Source organism: Ascidia mentula, chromosome 1, assembly GCF_947561715.1.
Source record: "Ascidia mentula chromosome 1, kaAscMent1.1, whole genome shotgun sequence".
NCBI classification, from domain to species: domain Eukaryota; kingdom Metazoa; phylum Chordata; class Ascidiacea; order Phlebobranchia; family Ascidiidae; genus Ascidia; species Ascidia mentula.
The window spans coordinates 26453952-26474741 of NC_138566.1; the positions used below are offsets into that span (position 1 = coordinate 26453952).

The window sequence follows — 20790 nt, forward strand, 5'->3', positions numbered from 1 at the left end:
GCACTATGAGGTTATGGGTTGCGACAAGCTGCATGTGACGAAAGGTGGCCACCCGGCCGTGCTGGCCAAAGCAATAAACCCAACGAAACGCAAACGCCAATTCGGTTCTCAGAACGTTTCCTTTGATCCACATCGACAGACCTTAACGTCCCGAGGACAGTCCAAATGTGGTGGTTTTGGTTGGAGACGGTCGGGATCGTATGGAGGTTGCGCTTGTTGAATCAACGTAGGTCTTGCTGATGGTCAATCGCACGTTGTGATGTTGGTGTGCAGCGCTCCTAGGTCTGAAACAACAACGGATCCTACGGCAGTAAATTGTTCATTTAGGCGTAGACTGTACAGTGGAGTATAGATAAAAACACAAGAAAAAAAGGACAGGAAAAACGCAATAAACGACAAGGAGACTACGAAGAAAAAGGGAAAAACGGACTGCTAACAGGGTGGATGGAAAGGTATGCTAATACTGAGATGTGAAAGATAGGCGATAACTCACCAATCGAAAAAAAAACACAGATTATTTAATAAACATAAAGTTCAGGTTCGTTGATAGCAAAGGGTTGGGGACAATTTAACGGTCCTTGTGAACGGTGAAGTGCGCAAGAATATAATGGCGTAACCAATGAACAAGCTATTCAAGCACTGCTGACATTTCGATATCTTTTCAGAATTAGATTATTCAAAGACTTTTGCGTGTGTTTTTTGAAGCGGCAACTGCAGTGATACAAAGGAAAGTGCAATACAGGAGATAATTGCTCCATATAAATCAAGATAAAGTACAATGTTTTTGAAGAAACGAATTAAAACGTTATTTAATTTCATCGTAATTTAAGGACTCCGTTAATTACATCCAAATGTTTGAAATACTTTGAAATGTACTACAGACGTCAGAAGTCTTGTGTTTGGATTTGGAAAGAAGCAGGTTGTTAAAAATATTCCAAGTAAGTCTGTTGACAATATCTCGTATGCGGTTTATAGGTTTTTGTGTAATCTGGTTGTCCGCTTACGCTTACTGTAAGTGTAATGGGAGATTTTATGCGACTATTTCGCCGTCAAAAATCGGCGTCGAAAAATGACCAACATGCAGACAACCACTTTGTTCCTGCGACTTCCTTTGAAATTATCCCAGTAAGCGCCGATGCAGGTTCGGATGTTGACGTTGGTGTGCATGGAAATATTTTACCCAAAGCCCAACCAGATGACAAGAACTTGGAACAGAAAGAGGATGATGTTTTCAAAGAGCCAAAGGGCTGGAGGAAATCTCTGCGAAAACTACGCTGGAAAAAGAAAGAAACCAGTGTAAGCATTTCCTCAGACAACTTATCAAGCCTCCCCACTTTATCAGATGAACAAGAAAATCATGTGACTCCAAGAAAATCGTCTCAGAAAGTAAATAATCGCTGGTCATACTCACCCGACCTGTGTGAGGAAAATGTGCCTGGAGCCAAGGAACTTCGTGGTACCCTCGAACGGAAACTCAGCGTTAAGTTGGAAGCTGACGAAAATCAAACACCACAGCCTGGGGAGAGAAATTCGGCTTGGAAATATACAAGACATCAGCGTCCTACAATAAATCTACTGTCACAAAAGATAAATCACCAAACACAGATTGATGAAGTCAATGAAAATCAAGATATCTTAAACAATCCCAGGAGTAGTTTTGATCATCCACAATACTCCTATGCCGGTTCAACTGTCAGCGTTCCGCAAACTTTGGACATCCCTCCACATCTCAGTAACATGTCGCATTTGTCACAAAGCGAACCAGCATTTGCTCAGAACCAAAGTCTCACGCAGCTTTCTGACAAGGGAAAATCCTCTCCTGGTTTAATGCAATGGGCGGCTGACGAATTCGCTCGACAAACAGAAAAACACAAATCACCAAAAAAGGGTATATATTTTATATATTATAGAATAAGTGACACAAGGGCATGCATATGCTAGACAACTCTATTATAACTTTTCAAACTTCAAACCCGTATAACTGATCCTATATTCATCTTTGCAAATCTCAATGCTGTCATAAAAAAAACAAATATAAAACATTTCTTGATAAAATAAAACATGCTTTGTTTATGAAACAACCAACAACATATGTTCAAAAATTTACAAATACACAACGAAATTGTTAAAAGGTAATACACCACAAAATTGTCTTGAATTTGTTGAACTTTTTATGACAGGGTCTGATGCTGCACTTCCATATACAACAGCTCTAAAAAACTCTTCAAATACCCCAAGATATTCTGCTGATGAAACACCGGAAGAGGAAGAGGAACCGTATGACCTACAGGTAAATTTATAATCGGTAAGAGTGAATGATTTAGTTTAACATGTAAACACTTTCTGTAATTTTCTTGTTAAATGCAACTCTGTATAGCCACTTTCTACCAGACCATATTTTGCAAAATCACACTTGTTGTGAGAGATGTTGCAACCAATTAGTTAAAATGTCTGTTGTAGGATATCGACGATGTTCTGACTGGTGTAAATGCAAGGACAGCAACTCTTCGCAGTTTACACGGACAAAACTACAATCCACATGATCCAATACACGCCGTTACAGGTTGGCGAAAAAAATTTTTTGTTTGATTAATTCTTCACAAAAGTAGGAACAAAACCTTATGTCATTATTGCTGTGTTTAGAAACTGTATTGTAATGGAGGTAGTAACAAACACATGGTAGTAACAATATTTGCACTCATGGCACACATAACTGTTTACACTGAAATATACAACTTCCTTATGGGAAGGCATTGTCAGTTATTTGAGCAAAATTACTTCCTATTGTCGGTCTGACTCTCCTAGTCTGCAGAGTTGTAACGCACCGTCCCATTATTATTTGTAAAATTTTGTGACTCTTAATTTACTTTTATTTTCTATTATCTTGAGTATCAACATCACCCTTGTTCAAATATGACATTTGTTTGGTTAGGTTCTTTAATGAGGGGAAGGGCAATAACACAGTTTGAACGTGATGCCGAACTAGCTTTGGAAAATATGGATTATGCAGACCCACCTGTTGATCATTATTACCGGAACCTGAATGATGAAGGGTCGAACAACAACAGGTTTGAGGGGGTAAGTTGTTGTATTTTACTTTTAGTCTAGGTACATTTTTTATTTGTGATTTTCTGATATGTGTCTTGTGTCGTAAAAATTTACAAATAATTGAAGCTAAATCCTGTAATAGTTCACTATGTTAACTGAACAAAATGATACATTGGATATTATTTATTAAATTTTTCTACATAATATTATTGAATGTTTGTGTAGGATTCAAGTGAAAACGATCCTAAGACTGATGAAGAGGAAGGAATTTATGAAGATTATGGTCCCAATGTGAGTTCTACCATGAGAAATTGTTTCTTTTTAACCCAGCAACAAATTGTTTTGTTTGAACAGCTCGGAGACTCACAATGGGGCAGCCAGGAATTTGACTCATTTTCTGACACAGATGATGAGAAGTATGAAGAAGCGAGCCAGGAACCTCAGAAAACTGAAAAATCTGGCTCTAAACTAAATGACAAAGTAAGAAGTTTATACAAATGCTTTTGTTTTTTTGAAAGATTTTTTTTGGGAAAGTAATGTTTTATAATATAAGCATGATACCCATTAAGATTGATTATAGCAACTGTTTAGATCTAAGATAAGGTCTCATCAGTGCAGCTTGGTGTGATTATTGTGATGTTTTATGTTTGTTTTTTAGTTTGGTAAAGATATTGGAAAGTTCAAGTTCTGGGAGAGATCCTCCGTCAAGAAAAAAATTTCCAACTCAAAAAGTGTCCAAGACAGTGAAACAAGTATTTACAAACTTTTCTATTTTATTGAGTTTGTAATTTTCTTGGTTAACTTGTTATTTAGCTGAAAGAGGGGTTTGATGTATGTACTTGCTTGCATGTGTTACCCTGTATTCATTTACCTTCAAACATAACAGCAATGTGTCCTCTTTTCACTAAAAGTCTGTTTCGTTTAAGGTTTGGAAGGAGACCAGAATGCATTTCTCGAAGTGGATTTGGTGAAGCACCATTCTGCGCCACAACTACCAGTGCTCGTACCAACAGGATTAACCAAGAACCAGTCAAAACGACGCAACATCGTTGGCTCCATCATTTCCAGTGAATATTTGTACATAGAGTCACTACAGAGACTCGAGACAGACTACAGGTTAGCAAGCTTATATGAGCAGTGTTGTAAATGATGGCTAATCTGTAAATATGAAAGCATTAAACCGTTAGCAATGCCCCAGGACATTTAGTAGTAATGTCATGTGCCAGCCATGTGCGCACGAGGATGAAAGTAGTAACCTAAGTATTTAATGCAGACTTAGCCATTTCATTAACAGCTGTCTTGATTGCAGTTTAATATACGGCAATAAAAATCAGTCTTGCTAGAAAAGAACACATACTGTCTATTATCTGAAAATTTTACATCAAATTATCACCACAAAACTTCAAGAAGTATTTGTGAAACTTCTGTGTTACTAGGGCTGCATCACATTTTATATATAGTCATAGTTTATGCTTTAAAATTTGATTTTATATTGTTTCTGATTAGCAACAAACTGTTTCTGATGACACTTGATGTCATGTTTTTCCACACTATACAGCCAGCATGCTTTGGTTGAAGTTTACTGATTTGTCATCACATTTATCTTATCTCACACACGACCCTTGTTATTCTATGTTGCAAGTTCATCTTTACATTCAATTAAACTTTATACTGCCTTATCGTGCGAAGGCATAAAACACTTCTGCATTCACCAGTTAGAATCAGGCAGGAGTGCAGGTTTCCTTGTATTGGCAATAATGCCTTTATACCTGTTTTATATTTGAATTGATATATAATGTTGACCTTCTTCAGCTTCAGATGAATAGCACAGCTTATTGTGTCTGTTGTTTCCATTATATAATGTTATTATGTTGTCTTGCTTTTCACATGTGTGCTTTTTCAACAGACAGGCTCTGCTGGAGCATAAACCACTCATAATACCAACCGACATGGTGGAAAAGATCTTCTATAAAATTTCATCCATCCTCCAGTGCCACCGATTGTTCCAGATTGGTTTGGGTTCAATCGTGGCCAACTGGGATGAGCACGAATGCATCGGTGAAACATTTGTGGCATCTGTGAGTTTGACAGTTTTTTAAGAAATCTTAACCATTTTGTGGTGTTTATATTTCATCAAGGCCTAATAACACAACTTATTCATGGCAGTAGCAAAAAAATGATTACTGCGATATTTGGAAGAACATAAGCAAAGCATTATATTTTATTGATTCTGTGTGTCTTGTGTTTTAATACAGGTTTTAATGAAAAGGAATAAATTGGTATCTCATACTTTTCGAACTCCACATTCTGAAAGAAAAGTCATCATAAACCTTTCCATCTATCATAGCCCACTTAAACTGCTTGATTAGTGATTATTTACATAATATATTGATTTATGATTGAAGTTAATGATTTAAAGGCTTACCATCTGAATATTTTGTTGTTGTTTTTCAGTTTTCCAGCGCCGTGGTTTTGGAGAGTTATGGCGATTTTATCAACAATTTCACGACAGCAATGGATATTGTTCGAAAGACGTGCATTCGTAAACCACAATTCCTCGCCTTCTTGAAAGACAAACAGGCGGAAAGCCCTGACAGGCTCAACTTGTACGGGCTTATGTTGAAACCAGTTCAACGATTCCCACAGTTTATCATGTTTGTGCAGGTAGGAAACAAGTTTTATTTTGGGACTTTGTTCAGTTAAATAAAGCAATGTTTAAATTGCACTCAATAAATATGTACTTAATTAACAGTAGTGTTTTAATAAGTTTAGATTTTACTTGGGCACAGCACAATACCCAATGTTGAGCAAAGCGCAATACCCAATGTTGAGCAAAGCACAATACCCAATGTGTCAATAAATTTGAACACTTTTATGCAAAACAAAAGAAATAATACCAGTATTGGTATTAGATTGTTTGGTTGTACATGACTCGAATACTATACAGTCACAAAGCTTAATTATAGAAATGTTAACTTGGGGGGTCGTATTCAGAATCACAAATTCCTAAAATGTCCACTAAAATGACATCAATTTGCAATGTGACCAATTCTCTTAGTAACACAAATATTCATCAGCCCCTGGAGGGCCAAATTTAAAGACCAACGAGTAAGATTTGACTTGCAGGCCCATACTTTGTCCATGTCTGATATAGAGGAGCTGGTAAAATCAAACCACTCTTTATCACTTAAGGACTTGCTGAAGTACACCCCGTCCACACATCCCGATTGTCTGCCCCTCCAACTTGCACTCACAGAGTTGGAAACCCTCGCTGAACGCTTAAACAATCGTAAAGCAGCTGATGAGGATGAGGCTGACCTGAGGAGTTTATTGGAAAACAGCAACCTTAAATTGACGGCCCAGACAAAGGAGGGACACCGTCGAAAGCTCATAAAGCAAGGTGGGTGATTTATGTTTTGGTTGAACAAGACTGTTGCCACCCTTCTATCACTTACTTGCCCGTACAACTTGCATCTTTGCTTCTAACTACACAGAACACTGCTGGATGTAAGTTTATTGGAATGAATGTTTGTGTAATTTGTGGTTGTATTTTCATGATGAAGTCATAGATAATGTTTGTTGTTTTATTGCCCATGAACCAGCATCAATAATCACCCTGCTAATGCATACTTATATCATTCCTTACTTGAGTGCTTTGTAAACATTGTGGCGCGGCGTGATTGACATTTTCTTTACATTTTTTTCAAAGACATTTGAAAAAAAAACCTTTTGTGCTGTCGAAGTTTAATAAGTTTGTAAGTGTTACATCAGTAAAACACGGTTGTACAGCACTGTTCCTACTTAACTGAAATCGTTCAACTCAAAAAGTTATAACGTCTGTTTAATAATTTAGCCGAAGTGAAAGAATGTGAACACAATGATGACAACCTGATTGAGAAGATGAAGGAATGTCTGCTTGTTCTCACCAATGACATGCTCATCTGCTGCTCCATTACAAACAGGTTTGTTTTTTTCTAAATGATTTTGTGAAACAAAACTTGAAAATTTATTATTGTTAAAAAATGTGCAAAAATGTTCTCTATGTTAATAAAGCAGGAACTTTTACATGACCTGGTTTGCATTTCTTTCTCCATTTTGCTTGTGTTATAAGACAGTAGTTTTACCTGTGTAAGCTGCATACAGATGGCCACTGTTTCGACCTAAAAGGTAGTTTTAACTGTTTGATCACTCTTACAGTTTTATTGTCATCTTATATAATAGTTGTTACTCCCACAACTGGGACGATAGAAAGGTTCTCGGACCCAGACTTTCCTCTTCCGGCTCAATATCCGCGGCTCTCCAAAATACGTTTAGAAGTCTCTCTCTCAGTTTAAGGTCCAACCCCATACATGTGTGCTTTGGTGTGCATGTTGTAAAGTATTGAATGTTGTTGATAGCCAGCCAGTGTGTGGTGCATCGTTAATGTTGGACATGTTTCAACTTGTTGGTATTTGTAGAGTATGAATGTTGTTGCCATGGTGATACGGTATATAAACCACTTTAACGTTAAAGTATTTTTTAAGATACTTGAAAATGATCTGCTGACATAAGTGCTTAAAATATAGTCCAAATAGATTGGAGACAGCAATGCCGGGGTTAATTTGTTGTGTAGCACTTTATATGGAATGCCCACATTTTGTTGTCGTTACTTTGTGTTGCACACAGCATGTCTGCATCATAATTATCACAGTGGATGTACAATCCTTCACAGTCAATGGTTGCCTTTGCCTCAATGTCCTGCTAATATATATTTTGTTTGTATCAGCCAGTACTTTTTGTAATATGACAAGACTTGTTCTTCTTGTAAATCCTTTCATGTGTATGGTAATAGTATCTTCTTCCTTGAGGTAATATGTTTAAATTGGTAGTTGGGTAAAAAGTGCAAGTGTGCCTAAACTTTTACATAATTTCCCCACTGTTCACTTGTAACATTCAAGTTTTGTTTGGTTTTCGGACAATATGTTGTTTGTGTTCGCCAGGCGTCCCCACCAGCGGGGAGTTACGTCAACAAGCAAGGACATGTACAAGATGAAGTGGAGAGTGGGGCTGGACGTGGTTGAAGTCATCGATGGATCCATACGACAATCTGGTGTTGTTGAGAGGGATTCGTTGGTGGCTGATTTCATCCTTCTGCAGGAAATAAGTTAGTGTTGACACTTTACTTGATTGTTCCTTGTTCAGATGTCGTGACCTTCTAAGAAATCATGCTACGAATATTTAGGGCCTTAGGGGTCACAAAGAGTTCACCTATGTCACATAAAATACAACATTTAACTTTAACTTCAGGAGTAAAACTGTAAAAAATCAATCAGGCAAATGTTTTATAGCAGAAAGATATGTTAAACGTGTTTAGAGCTGTCGGCCTGACTGATTTTTACAATTCTTTGGACTCTTTTTTTAATTTTCAGTTGCATATTAAAAATAAAGTGTTTAAGATTAACTGTGGTTACTGTGGACGCTTTATTGCACTTCAGACAAGTTGGTGGGAAAACTAAAGACTTCGCACGATGGTATTTCATCGAGTGCGATCGAGAAATGTATAAACAACACGCAGACAAAAATACGTCAAGCAGAACAGTTCGCCAGTCAACCGGAGAATTCCTCCTTCACTGTTAGATTTCCTGGGAAGTAAGTGCCTTGTCCAACACAATTGACTGCTTACCACACATAAAACAGCCATTGTGGGTCACTAAGGAAAGGTGCAACCCTAAATATAAAACCATCTGGTTTGGCAGATGCAGATGATTGTGATAACATGAAAATGATTTTGCATTAAGATATATGTCCAAAAATGCATGATTTTACAAAAAAATGGGTTCACAAATTTCTTGCTGTAGTTTAATTGTATTTTTATGCATATTCAAACAACTGCACTGAATTGTTTCAGGTCAGATATGGTGACAAGGACATTGGTGTCTGCTTATGCCTCGCAGAAGGATGATTGGCTGGAAGCAATTTCAAGAGCAAAACTGGCTAACTGTAAGAATAAGTTACCGTAATTATGTTCATGATAATAATTGTATTCCTCATAGCCAAGGTTGGTGTACATACTTAGTATTTTTTTCAATGTTTGAAACATCTGGTGAATCGATTATGTTTGCATTGCTTAGTTTTCTTATTAAACGTTCTCATTTTTTTACTTAACGTGGATTAATAGTAAAATTTCGTTAACGTAACAGCCAGACAAAAAAACAAAAACATTCTTGGCCAATGGCAACCCTTACCATAGCAAATGGAATGCAACGCCACCTATGACCATAAACCTTCACTTCTACTTTTGAGATCGTTGTATTTTATTGTTTGTTTGAACAACCTTGCTATCACCCCCCTTACATTCCTTGTATGTGTATTTAACCTTACAGTTAATGACTGGTTGTATCTTTGACATCCCAGAACAATCTATTCATTGTCAGCTATATTTTACAAATCGTATCAAAGATTCTTGCAATTTCCACAAAAAAAATTGCAAATTTGCTAGTAATGCATTTAAGAACAAGTTGTAGTTTGTCTTTAAACATATTTGTTTTGTCTGAAAATTAACACTTGGCTAAATGACTATATATTGTAATGGTTGGCATCGATAAGAACCTTTCTATTTAGTTGAATCCAATTTTGTTTTTCTGTAGAGTGATAATGTATGTATTAATTATGATGAAAATGATGCCCCTTTCTTCCCCTTAGAATTCAAGGGTCATATCTTGGAACTATTCTTCTTTCCTTTATAAAGAAATGAAGAAAACTAATACAAACAATATTTTTATGCCCAGCATCTTCCAATATATCAGGATGGTTTCGATCGGATAATCTACACAATGGAGCTGACTGGAAAACTCCTTTGTTTCTCCGAAGCCTGTCAGCTCACCTCTTGCACAACAGCAATTTGCAGGTATATGAAATTATATTCACTATTGCCTGGTTCAAGGTTGTGGTATCCTGAATTTATTTAAATTTCGATTGAAACTATTTTAGTTCGTGTCCAGTCACTCCAAAATTGCCGTTAACTGGAAAACATATGCCACAGTAGCCAAGTAACATGTGCCACAGTTTCCAATTGACATGTGTCACAGTAACCAACTGGCGTGTCACAGTACCGAACTGACATGTGTCACAGTTACCAACTGACCTGTGCCACAGTTACCAAGTAGCGTGTGTCCCAGTAACCAACTGACGTGTGCCACAGTAACCACCTGACATGTGCCACAGTAACCACCTGACATGTGCCACAGTTACCAAGTGACATGTGTCACAGTAACCAACTGACATGTGTCCAGATACAATGCGCTCATTCCTTCATGCCCCTCAGTCACGTGACGTTGCTATGGTTGTCTTGTGCGCAGAGCACCGTTTTATCCATTGTCAGTGTTTATTACATCACAGAGGATTGCGTGGAGAAAGTCCACGTCATGCAGGTAAGAGTCATTATATAATTGGAATTGTTTTAAATATTGGTAATTTTCCACCTTTTCATAAGGATTAAATCGAATTTACCAGCACAATAACAGCCAACAATCGATTTTACCAGAGATAAAAATAAAAAACAAATTTTACCGGAGCAGCATACCAGCTCACTTTCAACACTGGTTTAAACACATTTCAACAGTAAAATAATTGCCTGGCTTGTTACACAAAAACCCAGTTATCTTAATTGAAGCAAGAGTTGATGTTTGCGGATTGAAAGTTCATTTGTTGGTTTATGTTAGTGTGTTATTTATTAAACATAAGTTTCCTAAGCATTACACAACAACCCTCAACTAATGCCAGTGTTTGGTGTTGTCTCTCTAGGTTGAGAGTTCAGTGCAATGCATGCAGCACTGGAATGCCAACGGTGAGGGTTACAGTGTGTGGCTCGGAATGGAGGCTGGGTGGTAAGTGATAGGATTACAATATTTTGAACGGTTTCACCAACAGTTTTAAACCGTATTCCAGCCTTCGGGAGTTCTCAACCACGAATGGGGTTTACCGTAAGATCAGTGACGTATCCGTGCCGACCATGTCTTCCGTTATGATCATGGAAGCCCACAGGAATAACTTGTACGTCGGTTTATTGGACGGAACTCTTGCAATGTACAACCGACCACCAGGTGGGAAATATTAGCAACACAACTTTTAGGAATTAACCAGTACTAAAGCAAAACCAAGTTTAAACACACGAAGTAAAATAGACAAAGTCAGATAGTCTTAATAATGATTATATTGGTGCCTTGCGGTTGAAAAGGCGTTTGAAAGGGAAATATATGGTTTGGAAAATGTAGAAAAACGTTTTTTAGGAACCAAGAGCTTGGCGCATACACGAGCATTAGACGAAACACGGTTTGCTGAATTTTAGAGTTTCTGTCAGACAAACTCAAACACAACCAGATATTGTTAAAAATGATCACATTGGTGCCTTGATAAACTTTGAAGGAGCGGTTTATCGTAACTTGAAGCTAAGTTGGACTTAGCGTAAGTTTTCTCAGCAAATATTACAAATCAACGCTGGTAGAAAAGTGGTTTTACAGATTTTAATCATTGGCCTTCCGTCTGACGAAGCAAACCTAAAGTAAGCACAGAAACCACACACCACAAGACGGGTTCATCATCTGTAAGACAATAAGCAGAACGTTACGTAACACAGCTGTTACGTAAGGTCATGTTACTTTGCCACGTGACGTAATGGCTTGGGACGCCTTGCAAGTTGTGCGGTTAAAGTGATCCCACAGCACCTGTTGTTAATTTGGTTGCAAAGCCTGCCTTGTAATACCAAGGGTTGTGGGTTCGAACCTCACTGTCAGCTGTATATGCGATCGATCTGTTTTCCCGTCTTGGGGATGCGGATTTTATAGATATTTATACAAGAATTGTGTTTGTCAAATCGAAGGCAAAACTCGCATTGAATAAAATGTTTTCATCGGAGAAAAAAAAGTACACAATCGTAACGACAAATAACTAAAGGTGTTTTCTTATATAACTTGTCGAAAAAGTATTTTTTGCCCATAAGATTTGATGATTCTGACACTTTACCAAGAGTTCTATTTAATTGAAGTTAATTTAATTCGAAATGTTGTTGTTTTGTTTTGTTACCCTGCCAGGTACCAACGACCTGTACCTCATGTCATCCATTGTGGTTGGTACCGGACCACTAACTTGCCTCTCACCTCTCGACGATAAGTTATGGGGTTGCTCTGGCAACAGTGTCGTCACAGTAGATATGGAATCACTTGCAATCGAAAGGTTTGTGTTCCGTCGACAAAAATCAACGTTTTACCTTCAATTAAACGAGTGTTTTCTTATATTTTTTGAGCTGCAAGTTAGCAGAATTGTCAAAAAAAATTTTTTTTGATACGCTGCCACCAAGCGGCCAATTTCCAACAAAAAACAAAATAAATTGACACGTTTACTTACAAATTATCTTTACCAAAATCAAGTAAAACTTTTTCATATTTTACGAAAACTTTCCTTACGGCACTAAATCTGTCCTTAATAATTACAACATTATCAGCCTGCTTAAAACTGTATATATTTCTTCATACTTGTTTCGTTTTAACACCTACCAGTTCTCGGTCGCTCGTCCAAGCTGGTGAAAATCTTGTGGTAAACCTGGTTACCCGGGTTGGCCACGGTTTGTGGGTGAACTTCTGTGAGGAATGCAACATCACCCTCTACCATCTTGACTCATTGAAAAGACTTCAGGACTTAAACCTTGCCCGGGTTATCAGAGATTTTGTGCAAGGTTTGTCAACTTGTATTTAATCCAACTTGTGTTCAAAAATGTTAAAGTTATAAAAAAATGTTATTAAAATTATAATATTTTGAAAATTTACTTTTAATAAACTTGTTTAAGTATTAGTTTTTGAACTGCATACAGTGCTCACTGTTTTGACATATATGATGTCTGTGTAAATAGCAGAAACAATATGCACAGTTTGTAGCTCACTGATCATTGCATATAAACAGTTTCTTTGGTTGTTTGCAAATTTCATTGTAAAGTACCATGGTACAATCAAATACTACACCTGTATCAAAAGTATGGACACAATTATTGATGTCAATGAACTTGATTTAAAACAAAACTGCTTCGTGTTTTTTTGCAGATCTTGAACCGAACGAACAAATCGACACCCAGTGTCATGTGACCAGCTTGTGTAGCGGGCACTCTCAGTTACTAGTGGGTACAAGCAATGGTTTGCTGCTTGCTATGCCGCTACCCAAACTACCCGGCTCTGTACCTAAGATTACAGGTAAGAAATAACCTACCCGCCTGCTGCTTTATTTGTCTTTGAAGAATTTGTTAGTTTTAAAATCAGGGTTCTTCCAGTTATTCTGTTAATTATTTTATGTCAAGAAAATCTTTCGTCTTACCAATTCAACAGTTCTTCAGAGCAGCCTTTGCCATGTGGGTGACATCACCCCGTTATAATTTTAGAATCCGCTTTTTACTGTACCATGTTGTAATAGAATGCATAAAACAACATTAAAGCCGGCCGCAGTCACAAGCTGCACTAACGAGGTCTGGTAGATCGAAACATTGTGCACCTCTGCCTGAAAGTCACTGATCAAATGGATTTACAACAAAATCAAACTGTTTGTGTTTTGCCTAAAAACAACTATGCAATACGCAAAAGAAATATACACATGGCTTGGGCACCAATAAAACCATAAGGGTTATCGAGTCAGGCGACCATGTGAAGGTGATTTCCTCATGGAGAATCACAGTCTGCAACAGGATCGCAGCTAGTTGCACTGGGAGGTGATCGATTGCAACAACACTGCTTTGGACGTTAGGTGGCCGAATAGTTTGTAACACTGACACCGTGTGTTGAATGTTGAAGGTCCGATCAAGGTTAGTCGTCACAGCTTGTGTCGTCCTCTCATCTTCCTCTTCGCTCCCTCTCTTCCCGTTCCTACTCCTGTTGATGCGGAGGTTGATGACTCCCCGGTTTTTGACCAGGATAATCCTCCTCCTGTACCGGAGAGAGATGACCTTGACAAGACGATCATCCCTAATTCCGGGGACACCAATGACAACTACATCAATATAAGGTATTGCTAAACTCATGTTCAATGGTTACTTAACATTGAAAGAAACTGTATAGTTTGTGTTAAACTATTATGTCTTTTTCCCAGCCCTTAAACGAATAATCTTTTACTTGGGTTTTCATTTACCGATTGAAATAAAATCAAGAGGTTGCACAGGCATTTTTATGCCAATATTATTGATTATTGATGTCTCTGCTAGCCAGATTAACAATTTATGCTTGTGTCTTGTCTGCTTGGTCATGTTCAAGGATTATGTGCAGAAATCTCAATGCAAATAGTTTGTTCATATTCGCAGATCATCTGTATAAAAAGGAATAAATATGAGGCAAAAGCGAAAAAATCTAGTGATAACTCTGGTCTGTTGCTGTAAATTAGTTAACAATAAATTAAATTTTCACACCATTATCAACAGCAGAAACCCTCAACCCGGCCTACAAACCCCAAGCAATCGTCACTCAATCCTCGCAAGCCCGAAAAGTCCGCCTGTCCCTCCACGACCCGGGGAACTTCCGCTAGACGGCGCCCTCTCCACCTCGTGCGAGTTGCTTCCCGAGGACAACAGCATTTACCAAAACATGAAGTTGCAATCGATCGAAAGTCCAAGAAAGGTGGGTGATGTTTGTTTGTTCTTCTTTCAAGTCTGCTTCATAAGACGCTGCGAATAGTTCTGTGAGCTTTACCCACAAAAAATAGTCGTGCCAATAAGAACTGAACATCTGGCACAAAAATGTTTATTGCTAATAAACGTTGGTGAAATACAATAAATCGCAGAGTGAAACCTATCCGAATGAACGAAAGATTTTCATTTAAAAGTTCAACATCACCTTTCGTCATAAACTTGTGTGACGTGCTCGGTCACAACAGCTTTCATTTTGTCAGCAAATATTGTTTTTCTAACTTTTTCATTCTATGTAACAATGAACATTGTTCCATCATCAATGGTCTTATCACCAACAACCCAACTGTAAGAAATTTAAAGGATGATTTATAAAAATCATTTGTATCTTTTCAATCAAATTTAGTTTTACGAAACAATTTGTCTGCAGACAACATTCGTCCATTGGAAGAAGAAATCACGTCAGTGTTTGGTCGTTGTTGCTTGCGGGGAAGGTTACCGACATTTTGGCGCCAAATCGAACAAAGAATCCAATTCCAAAACGGACCGCGTCCCTACCATTGTGTGTTGGAAGGTTGTGTAAAGTTTGTAGTTCGTTGGAGATGCCTCTGTGCCAGGTCGTGCCTTGTTCGGCCAAAAGCAGCCATTAATTACGATCAAAGTAAACTTAACTACGCAACCAACCAATGCCAAACTATGCGGGTTTATAACAGTTGCATTGTTATCAAGATAGCAATATATTATTTTGTTCAACGTCCTGGTAATTCTTGCCTTAACCCGTTTCAAACATAGCTTACCGATTGCAGTGACAACTCTTCTGCCCTTTCGTTGTAAATCTGCCGCTCTTGTTTTATTGCCTGTAGGTGGCGCTCTCCTGTTCGCGGCGTTTCAAGTATTGTAAGAGCGACATAAAATGTCCATTTCCAGAGTGCAATTCCAAGTTCCTTATTACGCCTCACCGATAAGTTGCACCTTTGCGAGGCTCAACGTTTGTACAAAGCAATTCGCTTCTGTAGTTTGACTCTCTCCATTTCGTTGTACAAGATTTTAGCTCCGCCAAACGCCCGATTTAAACGGTTTTATCGTGTTTTTGGCTGCGTCGACCACATTAGTTATTCGTGGTGCTGTTTTATAAGTTAGAACCTGATCAAGTTGACCATCTCCTCCATATTAGGTTTTAACCCTCTTTGAAACTAAACCTGAACCTTCTGAGCGTTTCGTTCTGCAACAATGCAACTTGCTTTCGTGTGAAATGTGTTCTTAACTTTCTTTTCCATTTACGTTCATTCAATTCTTTGTATTCACTATTATTCTTTGCACCAGATAGGAACGGTTTACTGATAAAAAGTCAAGATCATTGAAAAGAAGTGATTTCACCGTCGTAATCCCACATGTGATTGAGGAATTGTATTTTAAAACATTTAAGTCCAATTTTGATATTTTCGCCACTAGGTGGTATTGCGCGCTGGCGTGCTCCCAACCATCTTCTTCCCGACATTTTGCCTCGGTTGAATCGAAACAAAACAATTAATCTTTTACTAAAGTACATAATAAGAAAACATACGTTCGGTTTAATCGTGACAGAATAATCCTCTGTAACCCAGTGGTATTTGTTTGGTTATATGTGACTCACCATTGGTTGTCCGTTACTGGCGGTCGTTGATATTCCCCTGGAAGTTTACTGACGTCACAGAATCATCTCATACGTCATCCACTGTGTGACAACTACGTGACATTATTTGTGTTTGTTACTAAGAATCCAACTCAATTTTTTACAGTAAATTATCATCCGTGTTTTTAAGTGTCCTGAACTTTTGTAAAATGTCCAATTTTACTCCCATCATGTCATTGTAACCGGGTTCTAAACCCATTGTTAATAGCTTTGTTCCAATGCTGCCACCGAGTGTTAGAATTGCAAACCTAGTTTGAAAATTTAGACAAGAAAGCAAACTTGTATCAAAACAAGCGTCGGTCAATGTGGATTTGGTGGGGTTCAAACCCTTAACCTTCACGTTTCTTAGCCGTGTCTCCTGTATTTAATTCCTCGTCAGATTTTGCAACGTTTTTGCTTAACGCTGATCAAAACGCCCCTTTTTACTGCTGGTCAGTAAAACTGTTGCCATGCCAACAAGCGCGTCTACATACGTCACAATTTAGGGTGCGACGTCATTTTGTTGACGTGAATAGGTGGCTTCGTTTCCGATGTACAGCTCGCGATTTTTAAACACTTTTACCTGCGTCGACGCACTTTTTACCACCGCATGTGGGCGCCACGGAGCATTGGTTGACCTCGTGCTTTTGTTCCTGACATTTTTAAAATCCTATAACTTTTTCCTGCATTTTTAAGACCTTTGTTGGTCGGTTCTGTTCTTATTTTCGTTGCATTATGTGAAAGAACGCTTTAGTTTTGTGCATATATGGTTGGAAGTCCATTCTTCACGATTAAACGAATGTCCAACAACTTTAATGTAGTTTTGAACTTCAGACAAAATACAAGTAAACAACATTATAAATTTACAGTTTAGTTGGTTTTTTTGCATCTTTGTTTTTTTTCAGCTTTGATTTCAAAACTTGCAATAAAGCATGAAATTGTGTTCGCCTGTTTTGAAAATTTCGTTAAATTTCCTTTTATTCTTTCGTTCGATGTAAAATTGTGTCAGCGTTTCTAACTTTGGAATAAACCTAAACGCTTGCTTTGAATATTTTTATGTAAAGATTTTCAACAGGTTGGCAAAACCATAAGTTATCTTCCCTTGGTAAAATCCAGCACTTAGCATGGTTAAGATTCGGTTTGCGGAACCATTCATCGGAATATTCGCCCACGAAAACCTTCCACCACCCAGCGAAGGTAAATAATCATTCGGCCAGTCAGGAGTTAATGGCAAACTTTTGCAACGCTCTGTTGGTGAAGCGTATAATACGTTTTGGGGTTGGTGAATCTAAACCGCTGAGGACAGAGCCGTTTTTTCGTGGTATTCAAGTAACGAGGAAATCCTAAACGGTTTCAGCGCGATTTTTCTCTTGACTGTATTCCAGTACCAGTGCACTTGGCTATGAAACCATTACAAAACTACCGCAGGATAAAAATGACTTGAATGTTTATTGTTAGCATGCTATCCTCAGTTTACATTGATACAGAATGCCCAGTGGAGGTCTATGTTGTGGCAAAATTAAAGAATGCAGAATTGGTCAAGCGCCCGACCAATATACCAAGAAGAAAACCTGATCGGAATTCGTGACCAGGATATCCTAGGTTCAAATCTCGGTGCAGTAAAAAAATTAAATCAACAAACGAAAAGAGACAAAACTGTGGGTTGAGCGTACGTACAAACTGGGTAACTTAGGAAACAGGAATCAAGTCTGCCATTTTCCGCCTCATGTATATTTACATCGATAAATGAATTTGAAAAAATCTGACAAGTTTTGTGAATTTAAACCAGATTTCCTCATTTCCGTTAAAATATAGTTTACATCACAAAGGTTTGATGCAACAAAACTAGAAGGTGGTGACGATGAAACAGGGTCAGTCGACAAAACAAGCAAGTCAGAAATATAAAGGAGACTAAACTAGTTGCAAGCAGTTTTTAATAATTGCACTCCTCTGTAAACACGATAAAGGTTAACTCATATTACGGTTCCGCAGAACACATGACTGTGGCTCTCACATCCTCCTCTTGATGCCTTCGTTCTGTGCTGGCGTAGTCTCCCCTCTCCAGCAATTTGTTGCTTCCACAACCAGCAAGGTCATCCGAACCACTTGCCGATCTTCAACCGTCAAAATAAAATGGAAATGCTTCGAATCCGCTTGCCACATTTCCACCTTCACCTCATCCGATAATTTGGTTTCACCGACAACTGCAAACGTGCATTCCTGTACCGCGCACTCATTCAACTTAGTGATATGAGTTTGGAAACCTTGAGTCACCGCCTCACACAAACACTCCAGCGATAATCGGAAATAAATCACGTTGTTCGCATGCCCGTTGAAGTCTGTGTCCATGAAACTGATTCTCCTGCGAATGGAGAAGGTTTTCACCATGGGTGGGAGGTTCTTTGGCGTCTCTCTTATCCACTTTGGAGGTCGGGCATTGTGTTTGTTAATGAAAGTTTTGAATTCTTGTGGATTTGGCGTCGGTTTTCTTGTAGCAAGATCAACGAATACCGACACAGCACAACCTTCCATTAAAACCTCATTGGTTTCCACATCGATAACTTCAACACGAGAAGTGTATGAAGTATTGGCAACCGGGCCTATTGTATGTGAGAATTTGATGCGTCGTTTTGAGTTCTTGTTCATTGGACCTTGTTTCGCTTTGCTCATAAGAGCTACGATTGCCGGTTTAAACTGAATGTCTCTTCGAACGAGAAAGAAAGAAGTACGGTCAGTTATAGTTGGTCTCCCACATGCTTTGTGATAGATTGCGTCTGTTGTAACCACTGCGCACAATTCGTTGTTCTTCAAAAAAGACAAAACAAGTTGTGTGGAATTAAAACACATTGCAATTCTGATGATACTTGTTTATCACACAAAAGAACTGAAATAAGTGGCAACTATCCAATATCAACTTATAGAGAATTTTCACTAGTAATAAACATAATCCATAAGGTTGGTCAATAAACAACAACACAAATTGTTGAAATTTGTAATGTTAGATTTGAATATCCATAACTAACCTAATGCATTGTCCTTCGAAAAGTCGATATTGGGCACTTCAACATATCCACAATTCCCTTCTGTGAATGTTATTTCCATGTGTAATGTGTGTAATTACATCTTGAAACCAAACGAATCTCCAACAGGACACATTCAGTGTCTTTTCCTAATCTGCTTGTAAGTGCAAGAGATTTAGGATGTCGACTTCCAGCACTATATATGAATGCGTGTTGCAGTGTAAACAACCTAAGTTCACGTTCGTTAATGATTGCCATTGAACCAACTCATACACCGATCACGACCTAACAAACATCACAGAATCACTGAAGCGAAAGAATCTTTGATACGCTTGGATGGACACATACGCTTTTCCTAAAATAGAACAACAAATGCTAATGAACATATTTTTCGCATGCTTAAAACACCACTATTTGAAATGGTTATCAACATCAAAATTTCTGGCTTAATTTACCAAATTTATCCACCAGTGTCGAGCGGTTACACAACCTGCTTGCACGTCACAATCAGGCATTGTTATGTCGCGGAGTGAATAAAGTTGCGGTCTAAAAGTGATCGCTGTAGCGAGTTTGTGGAACTTGGAAATTCTCGGGTCCTTGTGGAGGACTCTCGAATTGGCGCAGAGGGCCGGCTGCCCCCCTCCCTCAGCCCGCCAGTGTTCGACACACGATCCATTGTTACCTACTCGGGACACCGTTGCCAATGACGACCGCTTTAAATCAATTCAGGAATGTTTTTGAAAGCAGCTGGATGTTGATTGGTGTTTTTGTGTTGGCGACTTCACTTTTTAACGAGGTTTTGACTCAAAATAAAGTAAATATTTGTTGTTTGTCAACAAAAAATTGTAACTGTTTGTAAGGAAATGGGTTTTGAAAGTATAGAAATTTTAATTTCGATAATGTTTGGAGCCTTGAAGTAGAAAATTTTAAAATGTATCATATAATGCAGTTTTGTTCAAGATATTGTAGTGGAGGTATTTGAGTTCGGTTTTTACTTTCCAATTTCTCAAAACGACTATTTCCAATTTCTCAACGACTAATTCATGCTTTAATTTAAACAGAAAGCAAAGCTCAGTTTGGTAATAAGTTCAACATTTTTATAAAGTTTACCTTGTTTGAAAATGAATGGTGATTAATAATTCATGGTTGTATTTAATAACCCCATATCATCTTGCAGTAGACGTGGGGTTGTTTCATTTAAATTATGCATAGATTGGACGACAGGTGTTTTCGGCCGAAGCTGCATTAAAACTTAAAGTGAAGATAGCGGTATAGTCTGAGTCCGACAGAGTTGCTGCTTGATGCAAGTTTGTTGGTAAATTACGAGAGACTAAAGTAGCACCTCTTTAGGCAAATTAAAACTATTTTTAAAGGTTTTTTTTATCAAAAAGTATAACCCATGATAATGTTCAAGAAACATTCGCAGGCTTTATTTATTT

General features: G+C 38.0%; 1 protein-coding gene across 2 annotated transcripts; it reads left to right on the forward strand.

The window, feature by feature from the left end:
- Positions 1-903: 903 nt before the first annotated feature.
- Positions 904-17380, forward strand: LOC145899817 (rho guanine nucleotide exchange factor 10-like). Of its 2 annotated transcripts, none has more exons than XM_082988738.1 (25): positions 904-1888; positions 2181-2290; positions 2461-2563; positions 2933-3078; positions 3274-3339; positions 3403-3528; positions 3707-3800; positions 3975-4164; positions 4955-5126; positions 5503-5712; positions 6241-6448; positions 6902-7010; positions 8028-8191; positions 8523-8676; positions 8936-9027; positions 9816-9934; positions 10320-10457; positions 10831-10913; positions 10975-11129; positions 12117-12258; positions 12582-12757; positions 13119-13265; positions 13857-14067; positions 14477-14672; positions 15111-17380. In XM_082988738.1, the coding sequence occupies exons 1-25, from the start codon at positions 1021-1023 to the stop codon at positions 15261-15263; spliced, it is 4332 nt and encodes a 1443-aa protein (XP_082844864.1). In that variant the 5' UTR covers positions 904-1020; the 3' UTR covers positions 15264-17380. The 2 variants fall into 2 exon arrangements, with proteins under 2 accessions (XP_082844864.1, XP_082844872.1); XM_082988746.1 differs by having other exon boundaries at positions 10386-10457.
- The last annotated feature ends 3410 nt before the right edge of the window (positions 17381-20790 follow it).

What these genes read in the sequence shown, in the direction of transcription:
- LOC145899817 (XM_082988738.1), top strand. Translation starts at nt 1,021, where the DNA reads ATGGGAGATTTTATGCGACTATTTCGCCGTCAAAAATCGGCGTCGAAA. An exon ending in TGCACAACAGCAATTTGCAG is followed by an intron (nt 9,935 to 10,319) that starts GTATATGAAATT and finishes ACATGTGTCCAG; the next exon opens with ATACAATGCGCTCATTCCTT. An exon ending in TATCAGAGATTTTGTGCAAG is followed by an intron (nt 12,758 to 13,118) that starts GTTTGTCAACTT and finishes GTTTTTTTGCAG; the next exon opens with ATCTTGAACCGAACGAACAA.